Below are 20,156 nucleotides of genomic sequence, written 5' to 3' on the forward strand. Positions count from 1 at the left end.
TTCTTGAATCAAATACCCTAAACATATGTATATGGCAAATATGTAACATCTTCTGTATGTAAAGCATTTCATTCATTCATTCATTTTTGGCTGCATTGGGTCTTCACTGCTGAGCGCAGGCTTTCTCTAGTTGCAGTGAGCGGGAGCTACTCTTCGTTGTGGTGTGTGGGCTTCTCGTTGCAGTGGCTTCTCTTGTCACGGAGCACGGGCTCTAGGTGCATGGGCTTTAGTAGCTGTGGCACGTGGGCTCAGTAGTTGTGGCTCATGGGCTCTACAGCAAGCACAGGCTCAGTAGTTGTGGCGCATGGGCTTAGTTGCTCCATGGCATGTGGGATCTTCCCGGACCAGGGCTTGAACCCATGTCCCCTGCATTGGCAGGCGGATTCTTAACCACTGCGCCACCAGGGAAACCCAATGTGCATTTTTATGATCAAGTATTTCAAAGACAAAGAAATTTTCCTACCACCTCAAAACCTAAGGTTCTGGTGGTCAAGATTCCTGGAATTAGGGCAATATGAGAAAAATATTAATTTAGTATTAAAATAAATTTGGTACTTATAAAATAATGAACAGATATTATTGGGTATCTACCACATGCAAGGTGAAGGAGCTTCAGTAAGCTCCTTTGTATGCTTCCCATATGGAAGGTGCTGGGCCTGATTCCTTCCAAGGGGACATGTTGGGAAAAGGCTATGTGAAGTTAGGGCTTTAAGTTCTAATGTTAGTTCAGTCAGTGTGTCAGTTAGTGCACAGTCATTAAGAATTTGAACTCTGGAGCCCACTATCTGTCCCCACCTGGGGATCTACCATTGACTGACTGAATCTAGGTGGCTTGATCTCTCTGGGCCTCTGCTACCCCCAGGGATAAAGGAACCTGACATGTTGTTGAGATCTTGGAACAGTGCGTGGCACACAATAAGTAACATACGGCTGTGATTCTGGTTGTTGTCGCTAGGATTCTTTCCCAAAGGTCTAGTTTTTGCCCAACTTTCAATTTTCCACAAATGGGTCCATGCTAGGCTCTAAGTTTAACCCATTTAAAATACCTGGTTCTTGGGACTTCCCTGGTGGTCCAGGGGTTAAGAATCCATCTCCCAATGCAGGGGATGTGGGTTTGATCCTTGGTCGGGGAACTAAGATCCCACATGCCACGGGACAACTAAGCCCAAGCGCCACAACTACTGAGCTGGTGCGCTCTGGAGCCCGCACACCACAACTAGTGAGAGGCCCACGCGCTGCAACAAAGAGCCTGCACGCCACAACGAAAGATCCTGCATGCTGTTGAGGAAGATCTGTGTGCCGCAACTGAGAACCGATACAGCAAAATAAAATAAAATAAAATAAAATAGTTGGTTCTTCAGTGGCTTTTCTAAAATAGCACAATGAACAATTGGTACAATTAAAAATAAATTCTAATATTCTCAATTCACAATCTGTACTCTAAATTTGCTGCCAAAGTGAAAATGTCTGGCAATAAATTAAAAATTTCCCCATAAAGCAGCAGCAACACTGAAGCTATATTTTCTTACACTCCTATTACTATTTTTGAAATGTAACAATATACATATATTTTTATTCTCAATATTTTAAACATGTAAAATGAAGAGGGTTTGACTTAGATTTCATTTACCATATCCTGTTTGTAAAAGTTTACCTAATTCATTACACTGATCTGAATGCAGATGCTGGATTGAAATTAATAGTCAGGACTCTAGGTATTTTTTAATATCCTCTTTGATTCCTTCAGTGATCCACTGGTCTAGTGATCCATATTGTTTAGCCTCCACGTGTTTGTGTTTTTCACAGCTTTTTTTCTTGTGGTTGATTTCTCCTCTCACAGTGTTGTGGTCAGAAAAGACAATTGATATGACTTACAGTTTCTTAAGTTTGCCAAGGCTTGTTCTGTGGCCTAGCATGTGATCTATCCTGGAGAATGTTCCATGTATACTTGATGAAAATGTGTATTCTGCTGCTTTCAGATGGAGTGCGCTAAAGAATCAATATTGTTAAAATGTCCATACTAACCAAGGCAATCTACAGATTCAATGCAATCTCTATTAAAATACCAATGGCATTTTTCACAGAACTAGAACAAATAATTTTAAAATTTGTATGGAAACACAAAAGACCCCATATAACCAAAACAATCTTGAGAAAGAAGAACAGAGATGGAGCAATCATACTCCCTGACTTCAGACTAAACTACAAAGCTACAGTAGTCAACACAGTATGGTACTGGCACAAAAAGAGACACATAGATAAATGGAACAAGATACAGAGCCCAGAAACAAACCCCCACACTTATGATCAATTAACGTATGATAAGCGGGGGCAAGAATATACAATGAAGCAAAGACAGTCCCTTCAGTAAGTGGTGTTGCGAAAACTGGACAGCTACATGTAAAAGAATGAAATTAGAACATTCTCTAACACTATATACAAAAATAAACTCAAAATGGATTAAAGACCTAAATGTAAGACTGGATACTATAAAACTCCTGGAGAAAAATATAGGCAGAACACTCTTTGACATAAATTGCAGCAATATTTTTTTGGATCCATCTCCTAAAGTAAAGGAAATGAAAGCAAAAATAAACAAATGGGACCTAATTAAACTTAAAAGCTTTTGCACAGCAAAGGCAACCACTGACAAAATGAAAAGGCAACCTACTGAATGGGAGAAAATATTTTCAAATGATATGAATGATAAGGAATTAGTATCCAACATATATGAAAGAAGCAGACTCCCAGATACAGAGAAGAAACCAGCGGTTACCAGTGGGGAGAGGGAAGTGGGGAGGGGCAATATAGGGTAGGGGAGTAAGAGATACAAACTATTAGGTAATAAGCTGCAAGGATATACTGTACAACACAGGGAATATAACCAATATTTTATAATAACTATAAATGGAGTATAACCTTTAAAAATTGTGAATCACCACTATATTGTACACCTGTAACTTATATAATATTGTACAACAACTATACTTCAATTTTTAAAAATTTACAAAAAAGGATTCTAACAACTACTTTTGTTAATGGCCTGAGCTGTTTAGTCTCCTACAAGTCAATATGGAAAGAGGAAGGTATTAAGAAAGGAAAAGATCAACAGCGCTCATCAATGAAAAAGATCCCAACAATGATTTGTGCTTCACCAGATGGGTAAGGAGAAGGAAAGAAGTCCAGAAATTGGGTCAGGAAGAGGTTGAGAGAGGGGGGAGATATCTGGCAGCTGTAGTGGCAGCAGTCTATAAGACTTAAAACACTGGAGGAGGGGGTCATCTTTAAAACAGGTTACCTTTAGAAAGAGAATAGAAATTACGGGGTTTTTTTTAACTACACAGATGATTCTACTGCACAACAAGGGTTAAAAAAGACTGCCCTAAGGAGGCTGAAGCAAAAGTACCCCAGATAACTCAGTGGTGGTAACAGTAAGAGTACATTACATTGTAGACCATAAGAAAAGCATGAGCGGGTTCTCTCTGCTTCCAAATATACAGTTCCCTGGCTTGTCCCACAACTGAGATTCCCTGGGATGCCAAAAAAAGGTCACTGCTATTACAGAGCTCTAACCATTAACAGTGGCTCCAAAATAAACACCAACTTTAAAAAGAAACCAGACTTGAGTGGGTGTAAGTAAAATTTCTCACAAAGACCCCGATAAAAGGAACCTATAGTCAACAATACTTTGATAATCATTCAGCAATCTGCTGTATATACTTTTTTTTTTTGGCCACAGTGCACGGCTATGTCGGATCTTAGTTCCCCGACCAGGGATCGAACCCGTGCCCCCTGCAGAGGAAGTGTGGAATCCTAACCACTGGACCTCCAGGGAATTCCCGCATTTTGCACATACTTGAATTTATGCACATACTTAAATTTAAAATCATTCTTTTTTTTCCTTAGTAATTTTGATTAATTTTTTTTTAACACAGGGATTTCTGTTTCTCTCTTACTAAAAGTCTGGATTTGAGAATGGTGCTTGAATATTACTCAAATATTGCTTGATGAGTCAGCAGAACCAACTAAAGGGTGGATTCTCCAATGAGGTGCCTTGTCCCTACCTTGTGGGATATTTTAATTGGATGAAAACATCCTTGTCCAATGTATACAGCACCAAACTAGAAGTGATAGCTAATACAAAAGACTCATTTTTCAAAAATACACTAAAAGGACTGGAATTATGGTAGGAAACCATTTAAATGGTCTTCAGCAAGAATGAAATAAATTCAGTTAAGAAAAAAATCAATTACTGATGTGGAATAAACTAGCCCTGTGTTGAGGGCAAGTCCTGTAGCTGGCCCAAGAGGCTGAGTATTTACTCTGGAGAAGGGACCAAGAAGACCCAAGATAGTTGGTTATGTTGGATCGGTAGGGGTTATTTTTGTGGACTGGTAGATTTAACCTCCAAAGCTCCAAATGAAAGAACAGAGAACAGTACTGTACATGTTTCTAGAAGACAGATGCTAGTGTAAACGATGAAAGAAAAAAACCTGTTTAGGGACTTCCCTGGTGGCGCAGTTGTTAAGAACCCGCCTGCCAATGCAGGGGACACAGGTTCGATCCCTGGTCCGGGAGGATCCCACATGCTGCGGGCAACTAAGCCCGTGCACCACAACTACTGAGCCTGCGCTCTAGAGCCCGTGCTCCGCAACAAGAGAAGCCATCGCAGTGAGAAGCCCGTGCACCACAATGAAAAATAGTCCCTGCTCACCACAACTAGAGAAAGCCTGCGTGCAGCAATGAAGACCCAACACAGCCATAAATAAATTAATTAAGAAAAAAAAACCTGTATAATAACTAGAGTCGTCCAACACTGGAACAAGATGGCATAGGAAGCAGTGTGCCTCCATCCCTATACATGTTTAAAGCTGGCTAACCAGCTATCATAAACACATATTTTAAAAAATCAATTATTTCACTACATTCACACATTTGTTTTTAACTAATGGTTCCAGTTTAAGAAAAAGAGATTACTGTTTAAATTGACTATGTCACAGTATGGTGACAATTAAAGTTTCTGCCACCGAGAAGACTGAGTATTTCTAAAATAACAAAATCTTAGTCAGAAGAACCCAGGGGAAAGTTAGGGAATTACTGAAAAGTTTATTACACAGAGATGATTGTTCCTTAAAGGGCCGGGGCATTCAAGGCTCCCAGTTTGGCCTGATGTAACCGCCAGCTCAGGGCCTTGCACTGCCCTGCATACTCGCAGGCCTCGGCAGCCCACCGCTGCTGCAGTTGCTGCTCCTCAAGCTGTGTGTGCAATCCTCCCACGAACACTTAGTGAGGACCTCCATGTCAACGCTGCAAGGAGGACTGCAAAGGTCTTTCCATTCTTTATTACTTGGTAAAAAACATTTAGATCCTAAAGGTCTAAGTAAACTTTTACTGCAAACCACATGGTGAAGTTCACCCAGAGTCTGTTGTACTTATCTGACTCTTCTTATCACAACGCTTGGTTCAGGAGAACAAGAATGTTTCTTAAACGAATTACTAAGAGGGCACCCCTACTTTTCACTTGAAATCTACACATTCCTCGGATACTATCTCCTCACCCTGTGTTTTTGTTTTTTAAATTTATTTATTTATTTTTGGCTGCATTGGGTCTTCGTTGTTGCGCATGCGGGCTTTCTCTAGTTGCAGTGAGCAGGGGCTACTCTTCATTGCGGTGCACGGGCTTCTCACGGCAGTGGCTCCTCTTGTTGCAGAGCATGGGCTCTAGGCATGCAGGCTTTAGTAGTTAGTTGTGGCATGCAGGCTCAGTAGTTGTGGCTCGCGGGCTCTAGAGCGCAGGCTCAGTAGTTGTGGCGCACAGGCTTAGTTGCTCTGCAGCCTGTGGGATCTTCCCAGACCAGGGCTTGAACCCATGGTCCCCTGCATTGACAGGCGGATTCTTAACCACTGTGCCACCAGGGAAGTCCCCACCCTGTGTTTTAAAATGTAGGTTCTATTATTATTCAGGTATGGTGAGCCAAGAGATCAGGAGAAGAGTGCCATTAAAATGATGGTCTGTTACTTATAGTTCCCAAAAGAAGGGGGCACACAGTGCCATGCAGGGCCATGTGAGGAAGCACCAGGATGGGTTAGAAGGCCGACGGAGCAAGGGGAAAGCATGGGGAAGAGTTTTTATTCTGGTTTCCACAGGAAAGGTAAGTCCAGGCAGGGTAAGCAGGCTGAGGACTGGTTCATTGGGATAATTTCAGCAGGTTCTTGAGTATAAGTACGGTCTCTAGGTGTCCGATACCAGCTCTGCAATGATTAGGGCAGAGAAATATTGCCTCTTGGAGTTTAAGAGCCAGATAGGGGAGATGGTTCAGAGTATGGGCTCTGTACTGGTTAGTTTGCATCTGAACAGTGTACTCACAGGGGAGTTGCTTACTATTTCCAGGAACTAGCTAGCCCTGGGGAGTAGTCTATCTCAGGTCAGCAAGGCCCCAGATGCCAGAGCATCAAGAATACAAAAAATAAGAAAATACAGTCAATACATCTTGCTTTATTTTTCTTCATGGCACTGACATGACATTATATATCTGTTTATTGCTGCTCTCCCACTATGATATCAATTCCATGAAAGTAGGAACTTCATTCATTTGGTTCAATGTTGTACCCTCAGTGCTCTGAACAGTGCCTGGCACACAGCAGGTATTTACTAATAAGTGTTTGTTAAGTGAAGGAGTGAATAAACAAATTTGCATAAAAATATGACTTATGCAAAGTTTGGAAGGGGAGGTGGGGTACAAGGCCTACTTCTCTTTCGTACTTGAAATACTGGGTTTGCCAAAAGGTTTGCTTGGTTTTTTCTGTAAGATGGCTCTAGTAGCACTTCGTTGTCTTTAACTTCATTTGAAACAATTTTGTTAGATTGTGTGTGACAGCTGTCATATAAGAGTGCATTTAAAAAAAAGGCTTAACAAAATTAGTGAATTTTTGTGTAGCCATTTTAATATTGAAGATGGAAGAAAAAAACATTTTCGGCATATTATGCTTTATTATTTCAAGAAAGGTAAAAACGCAATTGAAATGCAAAAACAGATTTGCTCAGTGTATGGAGAAGGTGCTGTGACTGAACATGTCAAAAGTGGTTTGTGAAGTTTCATGCCGGAGATTTCTCGCTGGACAATGCTCCACGGTTGGGTAGACCAGTTGAAGTTGATAGTGATCAAATTGAGACACTGAGAACAATCAACGTTATACCACGCGGGAGATGGCTGACATACTCAAAATACCCAAATCAAGCTATGAAAATCATTTGCACCAGCTTGGTTATGTTCATCGCTTTGATGTATGGGTTCCACGTAAGTAAAGCGAAAAAGACGTTCTTGACCGTATTTCCTCATGCGATTCTCTACTGAAACATAATGAAAACGTTCCGTTTTTAAAACAAATTGTGACATGCGATGAAAAGTGGATACTGTACAATAATGTGGAACAGAAGAGAGCGTGGGGCAAGCGAAATGAACCACCACCAGCCACACCAAAGGCCGGTCTTCATCCTAAAAAGGTGATGTTCTGTATATGGTGGGATTGGAAGGGAGTCCTCTATTACGAGTTCCTTCAGGAAAACCCCACGATTAATTCCAACGAGTACTGCTTCCAATTAGACTAACTGAAGGCAGCACTTGACAAAAAGCGTTCAGAATTAGTCAACAGAGAACACATAATCTTCCATCAGGATACTGCAAGACCGCATGTTTCTTTGATGACCAGGCAAAAACTGTTACAGCTTGGCTGGGAAGTTCTGATTCATCCGCCGTATTCACCAGACATTGCAACTTCAGATTTCCATTTATTTCGGTCTTTACAAAATTCTCTTAATGGAAAAAATGTCAATTCCCTGGGAGACTGTAAAAGGCACCTGGAACAGTTCTTTGCTCAGAAAGAGAAAAAGTTTTGGGAAGATGGAACTATGAAGTTGCCTGAAAAATGGCAGAAGGTAGTGGAACAAAAGGGTGAATACATTATTCAATAAAGTTCTTCGCGAAAATGAAAAATGTGTCTTTTATTTTTACTTTAAAACTGAAGGCACTTTTCGGCCAACCCAATATTTCCTCAACCTTGAAACTATTTACTAACTTCTTCATAGCTACTACAAAGAAAGCCTCAGGTTAGTTCCCATCTCAGTTAGGGAAATTTAATTACAGGAGGGGGCCATAATGAAGTGGAAATAGTCCATGCTTTGGAGTCAGGCTAAGATTTACATCTTTGCTCCATCACTTACGAACTGGAGAGTCTGACTATACCAACTTCTCAGACTCTGTCTCCTCAATGGAAAATCAAGATGGTAGTAATACTCACCTAACAGAGTATGAAGGTGAAAAGGTATCTATCAGACTAGCTACTGTGAGAACGCCTATATGTGTAAGAACATGGGAAGCACATGCTCTAGTATCTAATGACAATGAATTCCTATCCAACTAATATACCTGGGACATTGCTTACAGCAAATGCTCTATGGTCTAAACTGTGGTAAACATGTTTTCATTTAGAGTTCATTAATGCTCGACTCAATGATGACTACACCTATCATAAAATGACTGCCCAAGCAGCTATCACTTACTAGTCAGGGGACGTTGGGCAGATTACTTTATCTCCCTGGCCTCTCTTTCCTGAATAACAGAACTTACTTCATGAAGCTGTCCCACAATGTGATATTTGGAGATGGAGCATTTGGGAATTAAGTTGGTTTAGATGAGGTCATGAGGGTGGGTCCTTATGATGGGATTAAGTACCCTTGTAAGTAGAGACATCAAACAGCATGCTCATGTACCTTCCCCCTACTTTGCTATGAAGACACAGTGAGACGGCAGCCCTCTGTAAGCCAAAGAGAGAGCTTGCACCAGAACCCGACCATGCTGGCAACCCTGATTTTGGACTTCCCAGGCTCTACAACTGTGTGAAATAAATGTCTGTTGTTTAAGACACCCAGTCTACAGAATTTTGTTATAGTGGCTCGAGCAAACTAATACAGTACTCCATATATACTAAATGCGCAAATATTAGCCGTGATCAGAAGTAGTCTACTGCAAATAAGTCCTATGAGACCTAAGCCAGAACCTACCATTCAATCCTTAAGTTTTACTTATTTCCTGTGAGGGTAAAATTTAAAAAACAAACAAAAAATATCTCCTGGGAAAAGAATCTTAAAAAAAAAAGGAGTGGATATATGTATATGTATAACTGATTCACTCTGCTGTACACCTGAAACTAACAACATTGTAAATCAACTACACGCCAATAAAAGTTAAAAAAAAAAAATCTCCCACTCTCTCTCAAAACCAATATTCAGCAGGACACACAATAATAGCAAACACTTGGTCCTTACCATGTGCTAGGAACTACACTCAGCTCTTCTAAGGGCTTTTATTTTATTATTATTTTTTAACATCTTTATTGGAGTATAATTGCTTTACAATGGTGTGTTAGTTTCTGCTTTATAACAAAGGGAATCAGCTATACATAAACATATATCCCCATATCTTCTCCCTCTTGCGTCTCCCTCCCACCCTCCCTATCCCACCCTTCTAGGTGGTCACAAAGCACCAAGCTGATCTCCCTGTGCTAAGGGCTTTTAAATGTTAACTTATTTAATTCTCACCACAGCCCTAGAGGTACTGTTATTATTTCCATTTTACAAACAGGGAAACTAAGATCCAGGAAGGTGACTTGTCACACAGCTAGGCTGGGTTGAAATCGAGATTTGAATCCATGTAGGCTGGCTTAACTGTGTTCCTAACCATTACTTTATAATCCCTCTTTACATTAACACACTACTCCAAGATGAGAAAAGAAAATAACTTTAGATGGGTTACACTTAGTGTACTTGCATGTCTTTTTTTTTTCTTTTATAAATTTATTTATTTTTGGCTGCGTTGGGTCTTCGTTGCTTCACGTGGGCTTCTCACTGCGGTGGCTTCTCTTGTTGCAGAGCACAGGCTCTAGGCACGCGGGCTTCAGTAGTTGTGGCTCGCTGGCTTCAGCAGTTGTGACTCGCAGGCTCTAGAGCGCAGGCTCAGTAGTTGTGCCACACGGGCTTAGTTGCTCCGCGGCACGTGGGATCTTCCCGGACCAGGGATCAAACCCATGTCCCCTGCACTGGCAGGCAGGTTCTTAACCACTGGGCAACCAGGGAAGCCCTACTTGCATGTCTTAATAAATTCATAACTTGCTTCTTAATGACGAACTTGAATTTAATAAAACAAGATTATCTGTAACCAAATCAAAGCTAAAAATGGGGCTTCCCTGGTGGCGCAGTGGTTTAGAGTCCGCCTGCCGATGCACGGGACAAGCGTTCGCGCCCCGGTCCGGGAAGATCCCACATGCCACGGAGCGGTTGGGCCCGTGAGCCATGGCCGCTGAGCCTGAGCGTCTGGAGCCTGTGCTCCGCAACGGGAGAGGCCACAACAGTGAGAGGTCCGTGTACTCCCCCCCCCCCCAAAAAAAAAAAAAAAAAAAGCTGAAAGTGACTTTGTAAAACCAGGAGGAAGACTAACATTTTTTTTCACTCCTGTTGTTTTCAAAATCATTAAAGGTACACAACATTACAGAGTTCTTTAACGGCTGACCTAAAAGACATTTATGGACAGAAAATGTCTCAGGGATAGTACTCAGAAATTGAGATGTACAAAAACAATGGAGAAAAATATATCTTACTAGAATCTAACATTTATTCACTCAGTGGCTGGAAAAATTAAAAGGAAAAGTGAAGAACCTGTCAGTGAAAATAACATCAGTTTACTAATATGCAGTCAACTCAGGTTTGCTTAAATGCGTTTATCAGATGTACATGATTCAATGTGTAAGCCAGAATACTGTGAATATTTTGAAATGACACTATTTTAAACACCTGTGTTCAAACACTGCCTGAATGAGCCAGTCCACATTTTTTTTGGTAGTGGCAGTACAAAAAGATCGCATATTGTTGATGGCAGAATGTTGTTAGCTCCTAAGGCCATACACCAAGTTCCAGAGTTTAAAATCACAATATACAGAGATTTGAGTGAGCAGGTGTGATACAACTGTGAGTGGTGCTGAGGAAGAAAACAAGCTGCAAGCACCACTATTACAAGGGCAAAAGATGCCAGGTATACACCACTCTGCTGCCACCTTTCCATGGAAAGGGAACTCAGCGAAAAAGAATGTGAAGGAAGTATTTATAGAATGCTTCTAATTTATAAGAACACAAACACATGATTTATGATTTAAAACAATGCCCTACAAACTGAAAACATTACACTTATCAAATTATTTAACTTGGACGGATCTGCCTTTAGTATAAATTTTTTGTGGATGGTTCATACTTGAGCTATACCAAACAAATCTTAAAAGTCTTATTATTTATATGCCAAAATTAATGCTGATAAAAATCTGCATCACACCATCAAGCTAAACAGACAGCCTACCAGGTACTAAATTGGTAATGATGTGACAAACAGTAATTTGGAATAATAACAAAAAAGAACAGTGGTAATTAAAAACTATGACCAAAAATAATGAAAAGAAGCAAGCAAGAAAAATCACAACCAACTCAAGACAATACTATGATAAAATTCTTCCTAGAAAACTGCTAGAATTCCAGTTATCTGCAAGTACACATGAATAGTGGAAGATCTGTAACATTCGAATACTGAATTAGAATCCTTAGCAAACTTCTCTACATGCTAATTTTAGTTCTGAATACCAAGTTTTAGTAACCTCTAACTTATTAATTACTACCAAGTCCTTAGATATATGAAGAAATGAGTTTAAGGAAATGGATACAATTTCATGTTCAGAACAAAGGACTGGAAATTTTGGATCCTTCCAGGGCCACCCTGAGAACCCTTAAGGCCCACTATGCCCTGCAGAGCCACTTGTTTAAATAACATTTTCAGTGCAAGATAAAATCTGTCTCCCTCTCCACCTTAATCCCACACACACACAGACAGTTTCAAAATTATGATGATATAAATAGAAAATAACCAACAGAACTAGAACTACATTAGAAATGTAGATAGGGCATGATTACCCTTAAAATGTCTTACGTACTGCTTTGCAGTTTATGAAACTCTTTGATATGTATTATTTCATTAATATAATCCATCATGAGGAGATTAAATCTCCATTTAGTTATTTTTATTATTATTTTCAACTGAAGTATAGTTGACATACAATATTATGTTAGTTTCAGGTGTACAACACAATGATGTGACAATCAAATACATTATGAAATCATCACCATGATAACTCCAATAACCATCTGTCACCATACAAAATTATTACAGCATTACTGACTACATTCCTTATGCTGTATATTATATCCCCATGACTTGTTTACTTTATAACTGAAAGTTTATATCTGTTAATCCTCTTTACCTATTTCACTCAGCTCCCCTCTGGCAACAGTTTCGCTCTCTGTAAGCCTGTTTCTGTTTTATTTTGTTTGTCTATTTGTTTTATTTTTTAGATTCCACATATAAATGAGATCATATGGTACCTGTCTTTCTGTCTGACTTATTTCACTTAGTGAAATTATCTTCATTTTAAAAGATGAGAAGCCCAACGTCCAGAAAGTTAAGTGACTTGCTCAAGGTCAAGTTACACATTCAGCTAAGTGGCAGAGGACTTCCTGTTCTTTTTTTTTTTTTTTTTGCGGTACGCGGGCCTCTCACTGCCGTGGCCTCTCCCGCCGTGGAGCACAGGCTCTGGATGCGCAGGCCCAGCGGCCATGGCCCACGGGCGCAGCCGCTCTGCGGCATGTGGGATCCTCCTGGACCGGGGCACGAACCCACGTCCCCTGCATCGGCAGGCGGACTCCCAACCACTGCGCCACCAGGGAAGCCTGACTTCCTGTTCTTATTTCTAGGTCTCTGTATCCCCCAGCTACCATAGGCCAAGTCTAGAAATCAAATGAAGTATGTAAAAAGGCTCTGCAAAACCAAAAGGAACTAAAAGGATCTTATTATGAAGATCATTAATCATTCACTGATGCACCAGTGAAATACCTATGACCAGGCCCTACCTGAGCAATTAAATCTCCCTATGGGCCAGTCATCAGGATTTTGAAAAGAGGCCCAGGTGATTTTAACATGCACCAGGTTGAGAACTCCTGATCTACATTAGATAATACAAATGGCAATAGCTCATTAACAAACATGTTTTCAACTACCAATTTAGTTTTACTTTTATATTTTCCTTTTATATCAATTAATCATCACTCCTTGATTAGACATATTGTGGTAGCTTAAGAAAGCCAAAGTGCTGACTTTAGAGATCTCAGTATTAGCTGTAAGAAAGATGTGTAACTCTGCTTAAGACTAATTACATGAAACTATGTTGTTCTGTCTTTTTTATAACTCTATTCTAGTCAATATTTAGAATATTCAAAGTACAGCCTTCAGTTTGTGCTATTAAGAACATTTAAAAGTCATTATCTTCAACTGAAGGAAAAAAATACAACAATACGACATTTAAACCATATTAAATTTAAGTTGCATTCATTTGAGGAAGAGGAAGCTTTACTGTGTACTAAATACAATAAATAAAAATAATAGTAGAGGTAATTAATGGACAAATTAGGTGACAATTAGCACTGAAAATCATTAAAAAAAAAACTGGATACTGGACCAATCTTACCTTTTGTAGACTTGTTGGATTCAACTGAGTTTTGTCAATTATTTTTATTGCGACCTAGAAAAAAATTAATATTTATGGATTTTAAGAATTTGGTCATTATAGACTAATTAGTAATAGTTTTGTAAATGCCCAGACATGTAGCATTGTTAAATAGCAAGCAAGTAAACAAACCTCAGAAACCTAAAACTCAACCAGTTACAATTATATTTTACACCTTATAAATATTTTATAATTGACAAGAGGGGCTTCATGCAAATAAGGGTATTTTATAACATTTTACATTTAAGTTACCTATAGACACAGGGAAAATAAGTCTCCCAGAAACCACCTCCTAACCCCTCCCAAAAGGGGAGAGATTATACAATGAAAACAATTCTAAAAATATGGCAATGTAGAAAATCTATTCATTATTTTCTGACACTTTAATTTTATCTGACTCTGGGATACAAGGGCAGGAACTATAGCTTTTATAGGTTTATACAGCCCAAAATGCTTTCTAGAGTGTCCAGCACAAAGTGGGAGCTGGTTAATTGAGTAAATATATGAACAAATAAGTTGGTGTTGAATCTGAAAACTTTAAAAACATCTTATTTCAATAAAAAAGCTCTTTAGAGAAGAGGAAGAGGCACTAGCTCTTCGAGAAGGAAAAGGCACTCTTAGAGAAGGAAAAGGCCCTAGCTTCAGATCAATCAACAAGCTAACCAAATGAGTATGTACAGAGGCAACAAATGGGTCCCCTAGTAGTCTTTGTTCAAAAAGGGGTGAGGCAGTCTAAAAATAAGCCACTAAGACATAGGAAGAAAGAGCTACAGCTTCTAATTATATGCACTTATCTTAAAAAAAAGAAAAAAAATTAAGTTGTACTAACCCTGCACCGACATCCTCACCTAGCCAGTCTGTCTTTTCTTGCTTAAAAATGAACTACGTGCACTGTGGTAACCTAAATGGGAGGGAAGTCCAAAAGGGAGGGGAATATCTGTATGTGTATGGCTGATTCATTTTGTTGTGCAGTGGAGGCTAACACAACATTGTAAAGCAACCATACTCCAATAAAAATTAATTAAAAGAAAAAAGTGAACTACGGCTAACCAGAACTAGGAACTATGGATATCGAGAAGGGGGGATGGGGTGATGACAGGGGACGGAAGGAAACGTAAGTGAAGACAGAGGCTTTGCCATGAATTAGGGAACATAATTAACCCAGCTTTGCACCTGAGGTCCAGAACAACAAATGGTCTCACCCCATGTCAGTGAGGCTGTGTTCCTACTATATGTCCCTCAGAACACAGATCCAATAAGAAGCACCACTGAAGAAAGGGACTATAGTCAAAATCTGGGGCAAGTGTTCAAAGATTCTTTGTCAACGGTTCTAGAACTTTTTGGTCCCCTTTATATTCTTAAAGATTATGCTGGACTTCCCTGGTGGCACAGTGGTTAAGAATCCACCTGCCAATGCAGGGGACATGGGTTCGACACTGGTCTGGGAAGATCCCACATGACACAGAGCATCTAAGCCCGTGAGCCACAACTACTGGGCCTGTGCTCTAGAGCCCACAAGCCACAACTACTGAGCCCACGTGTCACAACTACTGAAGCCTGTGTGCCTAGAGCTCGTGCTCCGTAACAAGAGAAGCCACCGCAGTGAGAAGCCCGCGCACCACAACAAAGAGTAGCGCCTGCTCGCCACAACTAGAGAAAGCCCGTGCGCAGCAATGAAGGCCCAGCGCAGCCAAAAATAATAAATAAAATTAAAAAATTAAAAAACAGATGGTGCTGGGGAAATGATATCCACATGCAAAAGAATGAAGTTATCAGACTCTTAACCTAACATCAAATACAAAAATTAGCTCAGCGTGGATCGAAGACCTAAATCTACGACCTATAAAACTATCAAATTCTTAGAAGAAAACATAGGGCAAAGCTTCATGACATTTCAAATTTTATGCATCAAAAGACGTTATCAACAGAGTAAAAAGGCAACCCACAGAATGGGAAATAATATTTGCAAATTACATATGTGATAAGGGATTAATATCCAGAATATACAGAGAACTCTGAAAACTCAACAAAAACCTGATTTAAAAATGGGCAAAGGGGCTTCCCTGGTGGCGCAGTGGTTGAGAGTCTGCCTGCCGATGCAGGGGACACAGGTTCGTGCCCCGGTCCGGGAAGATCCCACATGCCGCGGAGCAGCTGGGCCTGTGAGCCATGGCCGCTGAGCCTGCGCGTCCGGAGCCTGCGCTCCTCAACGGGAGAGGCCACAACAGTGAGAAGCCCGCGTACAGCAAAAAAAAAAAAAAAAAAAAAAAAAAAAAAAAAAAAGGGCAAAGGACTTGAGATGTTTCTCCAGAGAAGATATACAAATGGTCAATAAGCACATAAAAAAGACGCTCAACATCCCTCATCATTAGAAAAATGCAAATCAAAACTAGGAAACACCACTCCACACCCAACTGGATGGCTTACTGCCAAAAACCCCCAGAAAATAATAAGCCTTTGTGAGGATGTGGAGAAACTGGAACCCTTGTGCACTGTTGGTAGGATTGTATAAAATGGTACAGCCACTGTTAAAAAAAAAAAAAAAAAAGTACAGATTTCCTCAAAAAATTAAAAATAGAATTACCAGATGATCCAGCAGTTCCACTTCCGGTATGTACCCAGAACTGAAAGCAAGGATGGATGGACGGATAGATTGATTGACTGATTGATTTTTGGCTGTGTTGGGTCTTCGTTGCTGTACCGCAGGCCTTCTCTAGTTGTGGTAACTGGGGGCTACTCTTCGTTGCGGTGCGTGGGCTTCTCACAGCGGTGGCTTCTCTTGTGGTGGAGCACAGGCTCTAGGCGTGCAGGCTTCAGTAGTTGTGGCATGCGGGCTCAGTAGTTGTGGCTCGCAGGCTCTAGAGCACAGGCTCAGTAGTTGTGGCCCATGGGCTTAGTTGCTCCACGGCATGTGGGATCTTCCCCTACCAGGGCTCAAACCCGTGTCCCCCCCTGCACTGGCAGGTGGATTCTTAACCACTGCGCCACCAGGTAAGCCCGAAAGCGAGGATTTAAAAAGCTATTTGTGCACCCATGTTCATAGCAGCATTATGTATAGTAGCTAAGATGTGGAAGCAACTCAAGAGATCATCAAGGGGGACTTCCCTGGAGGTCCAGTGGTTAGGACTCCACACTTCCACTGCAGAGGGCACAGGTTCAATCTCTGGTCAGGGAACTAATATCCCACAAGCCACGTAGCATGGCCAAATAAAAAAGTTCATCAAGGGATTAATGGAAAAGCTTAATGAGGCACATCCATAAGATGGAATATTATTCAGTCTTATAAAGGAAGGAAATTCTGGCACCTGCTACAACATGGATGAACCTTGAGGACACTATGCTAAGTGAAATAAAACAGTCACAAAAATACAAATACTGCATGCTTCCACTCTTATGAGGTCCCTAGAGTATTCAAAAGCATGGCGACAGAAAGGAGAATGGTGGTGGCTGGGGGGAGGGGGGAGGGGGAATTTAATGGGTGTAGAGTTTCAGTTTTACAAGATGTAGAGTTCTAGAGATGAATGGTGGTGATGGCTGCACAGCATTATGGATGTATTTAATACCACTGAAATATACACTTTAAAACAGTTAAGATAATACATTTTATATGCATTTTATCACCATAAAAAAATTGGGAAAAAAGTCTATTAGTGTTAATATAAATAACATTTTAATGAAGTTCTCAAATGTCCTCCTGTAGTCAATCTGTTATGATATCACACGTCACATACTTCTGGAAAATTCTACTGTACGCTCGTGAGAAAGAATGGAAGAAGCAAATAATGTCTTAAATAGTATTACCAAAACAGTTTTGATTTTGCAGACCCCCTAAAATGGTCTCAGAAAACCTCCAGGGGTCCACATCCCTACTTCAAGAACTGCTGCACTATTCATATTAAAGCTTTTTTTTTTTTTTAACTGATTAACTTGGTCTAAAGCCTCCATCTCCCCATGCCATTTGATTACTCCCTATGAACCTATTAACCTCCTAAGGAGCTAAAGAAAGGGAAAGACTGCAGCAAGGCATCCAGTGAGTCTGACCCTGAAGTACAAGGAACCCATCACCCCTTCACCCCTGACTGGGGTAGGCAAAAAATCAGAATCGGTGGGGGAGGGAGAGTTAATGAGTGTGTGTGCTTGCAAAAAGCAAAGTCAAAATTCTGATTCTATATTTGGAAAATATAAGTCTTGATGGAAACTACAGTAAATAAATCTAAAGGAAATACTGGCTGCTGGAATATGCAAACAATGACCACCTTGTGCATAACTCAATGGGGAGAAGACATCCTGTTATAGCCCTAGAGCACTACCTGTACACAAGGAGCATTCAATAAACGCTTACTGGGGTGATCTGAGGCCTTGAATACTCGCATTAGTAACCACACACACATCAGAGATGGAGATAGAACAGTGAAGAAACAGGGTTTCTGGTGTTTTAACAAATACCAATGTGTGTTTTTTTTTTTTTTTTTGCGGTACGCGGGCCTCTCACTGTTGTGGCCGCTCCCGTCGCGGAGCACAGGCTCCGGACGCGCAGGCTCAGCGGCCATGGCTCACGGGCCCAGCTGCTCCGCGGCATGTGGGATCTTCCCGGACCGGGGCACGAAGCCGTGTCCCCTGCATCGGCAGGCGGGCTCTCAACCACTGCGCCACCTGGGAAGCCCACCAATGTGGCTTTAAAATTCCATTATTTTAAAGCTGAGGGAACTCCCTGGCAGTCCAGTGGTTAGGACTCTGCATTTCCACTGAACGGTACACAGGTTCGATTCCTGGTCGGGGAACTAAGATCCTGCAAGCTGTGTGGCGCAGCCAAAAAAGAAAAAAATAATTTAAAGTTGAATGAATGAATTTTCTTCAAACTTTACTTTCATATGTAATTTTATGTGGTATACTTGGATCTCCAAAAGATCCAAGGGATTTCCATCTCCCAAAGGGATTTCCGAAGAAACCCCTTCAATAACACTGTTCTGGCCACAATTCTGTTTTCTTCCTCATTCTCATGGCCAAATCCATCAAAAATGCTGCCTTTCCAGCTCCTCTTTCCTCTGATCTTCTGAGACTTTGTTTCTATTCTCATGACAGGCCCCTTGATCACTAGTTTCTTCCGGTTCTGCTCAATATCCACCTTCTAAAGATTCTATTCTGATTTTGTTATTATATATTTTCATTTTCAAGTACTGCTGTTCAAAAAGTATCTAAAGCAAAAACAGAAAAAAAAATGTGTTGCATTCAGCTAAACCAAACTGTAGAAGAGAGTCATTTTATCAAAAGCAAGTGTCCTCAGAGTGAAACATTATCATTTAACATGCTGTGTGTATGTGTGTCAATGAAAACTGAGGGGGAAGCTCCTAATCCCCTCTTCCTTCCAGTTCCCTTGCTGGGATGACTCAACTACCAAAATAACCTTGGCCCAGAGCTGGAGCCTGGAGAAGAGCTCAGACCTCGAGGTCACCAAAAGAGGAGGCAACTGTGGGGCATCACTTAGGTGCCTCAGAAAGATGCATACTGGAGAGAAGACCACTGACTCATTCCCAAGTCTGTGGAGGGGGTGTGTGTGTGTGCGCGTGCGCGTAGGTGTGTGTGCGCATGCATACGCGCACGGCAAAAGCCAAGGGAATTCACTAGGCAAGGAAACAGGAGTGTCCCTGGCACTTGTGTAAAGTTCTGGGAAATTCCATTTATTCACTCTGACGCCTAAAGCAAAGTGGAAAATTACAAAATAGGGATAAAGAGAGCTCACACATGAGAAGGGCTTCCCCCGCCCCCCGCCCAACATTCCTCAAATCAAGAGTCCAACAAACCTGCAGCAAATACTCACTGGAGGAAAAATCCGTATCTTCCACTTCCTGTCAATTAACCACTGGTCAAAAGATCCACCCTGCTCCTGACTGGTGTTAAAGCATCTACAACCACCAGCATCTACAAGAGCAGGCAGAAAAAAGATCCCAAGTCCTTTAAGAGGACACAATAATCCAGAAGAATGGTATATTAGTCAGCTCAGGCTGTCAAAACAAAAAATACCACAGACTGGGCAGCTTAAAGAGCAGAAATTTATTTTCTCACAGTTGGAAGCTGGAAGTCAGAGATCGGGGTGCCAGCATGGGCAGTTCCTCTTGGCTTGCAGATGACCACCTTCTCACTGTGTCCTTACAAGTGGAAGAAAGCAAGCAAGCTCTCTGGTGTCTCTTTTTATAAGGACACTAATCCTATCAGATCGGGGCCTACCCTTATGACCTAGTTTAACCTAATTATTTCCACAAAGGCCCTACCTCCAAACAGGCTTTAACATCTAAATTCTAGGGGACACAATTCAGTCTACAGCAACGGAGAACAAGCCTATCAACTATAACAGCTCCCTACAAAATAAAACTTCAAATCAAAACCTAACAATACAAACAAAATGGGTGAATGGCACAAGCACAGGGTGGAGTAAAAGAGGCACACACAAAATAATAAACACTGTATGATTTCCATTGTAAAATTTTAAGAGATAAAAACAGAAT

General features: G+C 40.9%; 1 protein-coding gene across 7 annotated transcripts in view; it reads right to left on the reverse strand.

The window, feature by feature from the left end:
* MARK3 (microtubule affinity regulating kinase 3) overlaps positions 1-20,156 on the reverse strand; it is a 108,281-nt gene that overhangs the window by 55,529 nt on the left and 32,596 nt on the right. For all 7 annotated transcript variants that reach the window (XM_079905771.1, XM_079905767.1, XM_079905770.1 and 4 more), the window contains one exon: positions 13,615-13,668. Coding sequence is in view for 6 of the 7 variants with exons in the window: in XM_079905767.1 (XP_079761893.1) it covers positions 13,615-13,668 (54 nt within the window). In the remaining variant the exon portion in view is untranslated. The remainder of the gene's footprint in view (positions 1-13,614; positions 13,669-20,156) is intronic.

The sequence above is a fragment of the Stenella coeruleoalba genome (genome assembly GCF_951394435.1).
Source record: "Stenella coeruleoalba genome assembly, chromosome: 2".
NCBI lineage: Eukaryota > Metazoa > Chordata > Mammalia > Artiodactyla > Delphinidae > Stenella > Stenella coeruleoalba.